The sequence below is a fragment of the Neodiprion lecontei genome, chromosome 7, assembly GCF_021901455.1.
Source record: "Neodiprion lecontei isolate iyNeoLeco1 chromosome 7, iyNeoLeco1.1, whole genome shotgun sequence".
Classification (NCBI taxonomy): Eukaryota; Metazoa; Arthropoda; class Insecta; order Hymenoptera; family Diprionidae; genus Neodiprion; species Neodiprion lecontei.
The window spans coordinates 9,652,998-9,658,966 of record NC_060266.1 but is presented as its reverse complement, the minus strand read 5'-3'; the positions used below and the strand labels follow the sequence as shown (position 1 = coordinate 9,658,966).

Sequence of the window (5,969 nt, the reverse complement as noted above, 5' to 3'; positions counted from 1 at the left end):
CGGAACTATCGCGTGTGCATCAAGTTGCGAAAGTTCACGTTATCAAAGTGAACAATCTCGTTATCGGTGAAAACCATCAACAAAAATCAGTCGCGTCCGTTAAATTCAAACGTGCGGTGTCCTCTGTAGTGACCGTGACTAAGATCTGAGCGTCAACAACACCGATCTCTCGAAGTGTGAATCGCGTCGCGCTACTATCAGTGTGTTTGTGTCTCGTTCGTGAAAACTCAGTTCGTCGCGTGAGTTTAAATCCTCTCGTACATCAACATGTCGATCGAAGAACATATCGAACGTCAAAACGACTACATTTGGCGCATCTCTCGTGCCGTCGACAACCTGCGCAAGCTCGGCGAGGCAAAAATCACTTACGGGCAGGTGAAGTCGCGGCTTAATGCTTTAAATTCAAGTTGGAATAAGTTCCAAGAGAATCACGAAAAGATCAACGAGATCAAGTTCGCAGCAAAAGGTGATCAACTCGAAGCGATAAAAAAGCTTTCGTACTTCGCGAAAGATTATTACGGGCTGTGTGAAGAGCACTTCTTGAGTGGCGAAGGAGTGATGCTTGATCTTCTCGAATCGCTAAAGCCTGCGCCTGCAGCAACCGTGCAAGCCGCTGCAGCTCCTCAAGACGCACCAGCAGGAGGATCATCAAAACGGTTACCGCGTATCGAACTGCCCACTTTCGCGGGCAGCTACTCAGAATGGAAGCCGTTTCACGACCTCTTCTCGTCGATGGTTCGCGAAAATTCGCAACTTTCGGAAGTGGAAAAGCTGCACTACCTCAAAACCAGTGTGACCGATGAACCGTTACAACTTATCAAAAACATTTCTCTCACCGCAGAAAACTTTCCTCGAGCCTGGGAAACTCTCGTCTCACGGTACGAAAACAAGAGACTTTTGACGGATTCTCATCTCGCGACACTTTTCGCGATTCCTCGTGTCACGAAAAAGTCGTCATCAGAACTGAAGAGCTTGCACAGCAACACTTGCGAAGCTCTTGGCGCGCTCGAACCCCTCGATAGTCCCGAGAAATTAGGGGATCACATCATCGTGCACATGACGATTCGCAAGCTCGACCCAGCATCTCTCGAAGAGTGGGAGAAAAGTGTTAGCGAGAAACTCGAGCCCCCCACGTTTGCGGAGCTCAAGGCGTTTCTCATCGGTCGCATCCACAACCTCGAAGCCGTGGAGCAAGCTCATGCTCATAATCAAATCGCGACGTCGAAACCACACTCATCGCAAGGAAGGTCAAATCTTCAGACGACAAGGTCACATACAGCGCAATCAAAGGAACAGTCGTGTGCTTGTTGCAAAGGCAACCACTACATCGCGTTCTGTTTGACCTTTCGCGACAAATCTCTTGATCAAAGAAGGGAAGTGGTTTCTGCGAAAAAGCTTTGCTTCAATTGTCTCGGTCCACATCAGCAGAAGGACTGTCGATCCAACAAAACGTGTCGCGTGTGCAACGGTCGACATCATTCCTTGCTGCATCGAAACTCTTCCTCAATCTCGACAATTGCTAACAGCGGCACATCTCAAGTTCAGGCTGCAGTAGCGCAACCTGCAGTGCAGAACGCACCGATCTCGAATAGCGCCTCTCAGGTGAGCAACCACTCAGCTCAGCCTACAATGATCAAGCGCTCTCCAGTTCTTCTCGCCACAGTGCAATTGATCGCCTCGAATCCGGAGACTGGAGAAAGAATCATCGCTCGCGCTCTACTCGATCAAGGATCCGAAAGTTCATTCGTCACGGAGTCGCTAGCGCAACAATTGCGACTACGTCGGCATCAAGCAACGATACCGATCATTGGCGTCGGAGCTCATCAATCGGCAGTGACTCGCGGCATCGCGACATTGCAACAATCTCGTGCTCACACCTCGTTCTCGTGTCAGGTGGAGGCACTCGTGCTTCCACGACTCACATCGTATCTACCCTCATTTCGACTTCTCGTCGAAGACTGGCCTCATCTACGAGGACTCAACCTCGCGGATCCAAGCTTTGCACATCCCAGTCAAATCGACGTAATTCTCGGAGCTGACATCTACAGCAACATCATTGGTCAAGGAGTTCGAAGAGGAGCACCAGGAACACCAATCGCGCAAGAAACTCAGTTCGGTTGGGTCCTCTCCGGCTGCGTTTCAGCGGAAGCAGCAAGCCCCTCGTATGGCGCAGTCCAAGGCTTCCAATGCTCCCTCGATCACGAACTGCTCGATCTCGTGCAGCAGTTTTGGAAGCAGGAAGAAGTGTCGAAACCTTTGGCACTAACTTCCGAAGAAGAGCGTTGTGAGCAACACTTTCGCGAAACGGTTTCTCGAACTACGTCTGGACGTTACGTAGTTCGGCTGCCGCTCAAGGACAATTCGGTAGAGCTCGGCAACTCGCGGAATCCCGCGCATCAAATGCTCCTTCGTTTGGAGAAACGGTTCGGTAGCGACGCGAAACTCAAGGAGGCTTACTCGAGCTTCCTTCGTGAATATCGTGAACTCGGGCACATGCGTCGCGCTATCAATACACCTGAAGACAATTCCCCCGTGTTTTATCTTCCCCATCACGGTGTAGTTCGCGACAGCAGTTCAACAACAAAGTTGCGTGTCGTGTTCAACGGGTCTCAAAGAACCAACCTCGGACTCTCTCTCAATGACAATCTTCTCGTCGGTCCAAAAGTGCAAACCGACCTCGCGGACGTTCTCTTACGATGGCGACAATATCCAGTCGCGTTCTCATCAGACATCGTCAAGATGTACCGACAAATTTTGGTCCACAATGATGACCAAGATTTTCAGCGAATCCTCTGGAGGGAAGAACCAGAGCTACCGATTAAAGAATATCAACTGACTACGGTAACGTATGGTCTTGCAAGCGCTCCGTATCTCGCGATCCGTGTTCTTCATCAACTCGTTCAGGACGAAGGTAAGCAGTATCCCTTTGCGAGCCACGTCATTCTCGAGAACACGTACGTCGACGACATCCTCTCAGGAGCAGAGAACGTTGATCAAGGTCGCGAGAAAATCAACGAACTCAATCAATTGCTCAAGGCGGGCGGCTTTGAACTTCAAAAGTGGACTTCAAGCCACTCAGAAACTCTCGTTGACATTTCTCGAAACTATCAAGAGATCGCGATGCATCTGAATCTCGATCAAAGTCCATTCTTTCGGGCTCTCGGTCTTGCGTGGAGACCAGACATCGACGCGTTCGCGTTCTCTCTGCAAATTCATCAAACTCGGGACAATTTCACGAAACGAAAAGTTCTCTCACAAACCGCGCAGCTCTTTGATCCTCTCGGATGGCTCTCGCCGATCACGATCAGAGCCAAAATCTTTATGCAGGAATTGTGGGCACTCGGTTTCGACTGGGATGAGCCGCTCTCAGCTTCATTGTCCTCGCGATGGATCGAGTTTCTACAAGATCTTCAAGGCATCTCAGCTATCACCATCCCACGATGGATCGGGTTAAGTTCAGCATCTCTCGGGATAGAGATCCACGGTTTCGCGGACGCCTCTCAAAGTGCATTAGGCGCAGTGATCTACGCGCGAACGTATATCAACACTCACGAAGTGCGCGTTTCACTAGTGTGCGCGAAAACTAAAGTAGCGCCGCTAAAGAAGGTGACAATTCCTCGTCTCGAACTCTGTGCTGCGAATCTTCTCGTCCGGTTGATGTGTCATGTGGAAAAGACTCTTAATTTCGAAAACACCCCGGTTTATCTGTGGACGGATTCCACAGTCGCGCTCGCGTGGATCAAAAGCCACCCATCGCGGTGGAAGGAATTCGTTCGTAATCGCGTAACGGAAATCCAAGAGTTCGCGCGCGCTCATTGGTATCACATCTCGGGTCTTGAAAACCCCGCTGATCTTGCGTCTCGTGGTGCATCTCCGGAGCAACTCCAAAAATCAGAACTTTGGACCTTTGGACCATCCTGGCTCTCGAAGCCTTCTGTCAATTGGCCATCCTCATCTCCGCGACCGGAAGAAAACATTCATCTCGAGGAAAGAAAAGGGCTGTCGACGCACATCGCAACAGCTAAGCCGCTACAAATCTGGGATCTCGTCGATCGCTACTCAAAACTATCGACTCTCCTCAAAGTCACATCATTGTGTAAACGCGCAGCAAATCGGTTCCTCGCAAAGACGACATCGAATCGCGTAAACACGTCTATCACTGTCGGACCGATCTCTACTCTCGAATTGAGCGACGCCCAACTGTTTTGGACCAAGGTGACCCAGCAGGCGTACTTTGCAGAAGAAATTCGCCAAATCGAGACCAGCTCAAGTCTCACTCGAAGTCATCCACTATCGCGACTCACGCCGTTCATCGATTCGAACGGATTCCTCAGAGTCGGTGGTCGACTGAATCACTCATTGCTTTCGTATGACGAAAAGCACCCGTTCATCTTGCCTCGCGAATCATCGTTCTCCACATTGATCATCGATCATCATCATCGGTTGACGCTCCACGGAGGTCCGCAACTCACTCTCGCTACAATCCGATAGCGGTACTGGATCCTGGGAGGAAGAGTACCGATCCGCATGTTCATACATCGTTGCGTTCCTTGTGCGCGTCATCGCGCCACCCTCAGCAGCCAACAGATGGGCCAACTCCCTCAGTCTCGAGTCACGCAATCAAGGCCGTTTCTTCACTCTGGCGTTGACTACGCCGGTCCATTCTCGATTCGAGCCTCTCGCGGAAGAGGAGCGAAATCATGCAAGGGATATATCGTTATCTTCATCTGCTTCACGACCTCGGCTGTGCATCTCGAGCTAGTTTCGGACTACACGACGGAGGCATTCATCGCGGCGTACAAACGCTTCACATCTCGACGAGGAATTTGTGCCTCAATCGCAAGCGATTGTGGAACGAATCTCGTCGGCGCAGACTCAGAACTTCGCCGTCTTCTCGCTGCATCGTCAAAGGAGTTCTCAGAAATCGCAAACATCCTCGCATCACACGGAACCCAGTGGCGGTTCAATCCCCCTTTCGCGCCTCATTTCGGTGGAAAATGGGAAGCCGGAGTGAAATCAGTCAAATTTCACCTCAAACGAGTCATCGGAGAAGCTACTCAAACGTTCGAGCAATTCGCGACGTTCCTCACGCAAGTAGAAGCCACGCTTAATTCTCGACCTCTTTGCGCTATCTCGGACGATCCACGGGATCCAAGTGCCTTGACTCCAGGACACTTTCTCGTCGGCTCAGCATTGAACACAATTCCTGAGCCGACACTCATCGAGGTGCCAGCTCAACGGCTATCGCATTGGCAACACTCGCGTCAAATGCTGGAGCATTTTTGGAAACGGTGGAGTACGGAGTATCTTCAGTCCTTCCAAAACCTCTCGAAATGGCAGACTCATCACGGGAACATCAAAATCGGATCCATCGTTCTCGTAAAAAACGAAAATCTACCTCCATCTGTGTGGCCCCTCGCGAGAGTGATCGAAGTGCATCCGGGAACCGACGGTCTCGTTCGCGTTGTGACCGTTAAAACGAAATCCTCTGTGTTAAAACGTCCTATCGTGAAATTGTGTGTGCTTCCAGTGTCCTCTTAAGACAATTATTGACTCTAAGAATAAATAACGCACGGCGGGCGGCATAATCTAATTTCGCGATCGTTACCGATAGCGAAGCGGGCGGTATGTTTCGGCAAGGTATCGAATAGTTAAATGTGTGTCTCGCGACACTCAAAATCGTCCTCGTACATTCACGCACACTCGCGTGCAATGTTTACTTGCCGTCTCTGCGTCAAATCTCGCCGCTTGCCCGTGTCGCGACTCAAAACCCATCAGCTGTATCTCATGTATTGTCTACTATCTCGAAATCATGTATGTGTATAATCTATGTGTTCTCTCGCTCTGTAAAATCTTCACTCTCTGTAACGTTCTCTTGCGATACGGTTTGTATCGCCTCATCAAAACCAATAAAAATCTAGTTTATCTCCATCTCAACATCACTTTCGTTTCATTCACACTCGTTCTCA

At 50.2% G+C, this 5,969-nt stretch overlaps 2 protein-coding genes across 2 annotated transcripts; both read left to right on the top strand.

Annotated features, from left to right (window-relative positions):
* Positions 1–267: 267 nt before the first annotated feature.
* Positions 268–4,491, top strand: LOC124295436. The gene has a single exon (XM_046745426.1). It carries the CDS (start codon positions 268–270, stop codon positions 4,489–4,491), a length of 4,224 nt encoding a protein of 1,407 aa, XP_046601382.1.
* Positions 4,492–4,587: 96 nt separating this feature from the next.
* On the top strand, positions 4,588–5,541 carry LOC124295434. Its single transcript, XM_046745422.1, has one exon. It carries the CDS (start codon positions 4,588–4,590, stop codon positions 5,539–5,541), a length of 954 nt encoding a protein of 317 aa, XP_046601378.1.
* The last annotated feature ends 428 nt before the right edge of the window (positions 5,542–5,969 follow it).

What these genes read in the sequence shown, in the direction of transcription:
- LOC124295434 (XM_046745422.1), top strand. Translation starts at nt 4,588, where the DNA reads ATGGGCCAACTCCCTCAGTCTCGAGTCACGCAATCAAGGCCGTTTCTT.
- LOC124295436 (XM_046745426.1), top strand. Translation starts at nt 268, where the DNA reads ATGTCGATCGAAGAACATATCGAACGTCAAAACGACTACATTTGGCGC.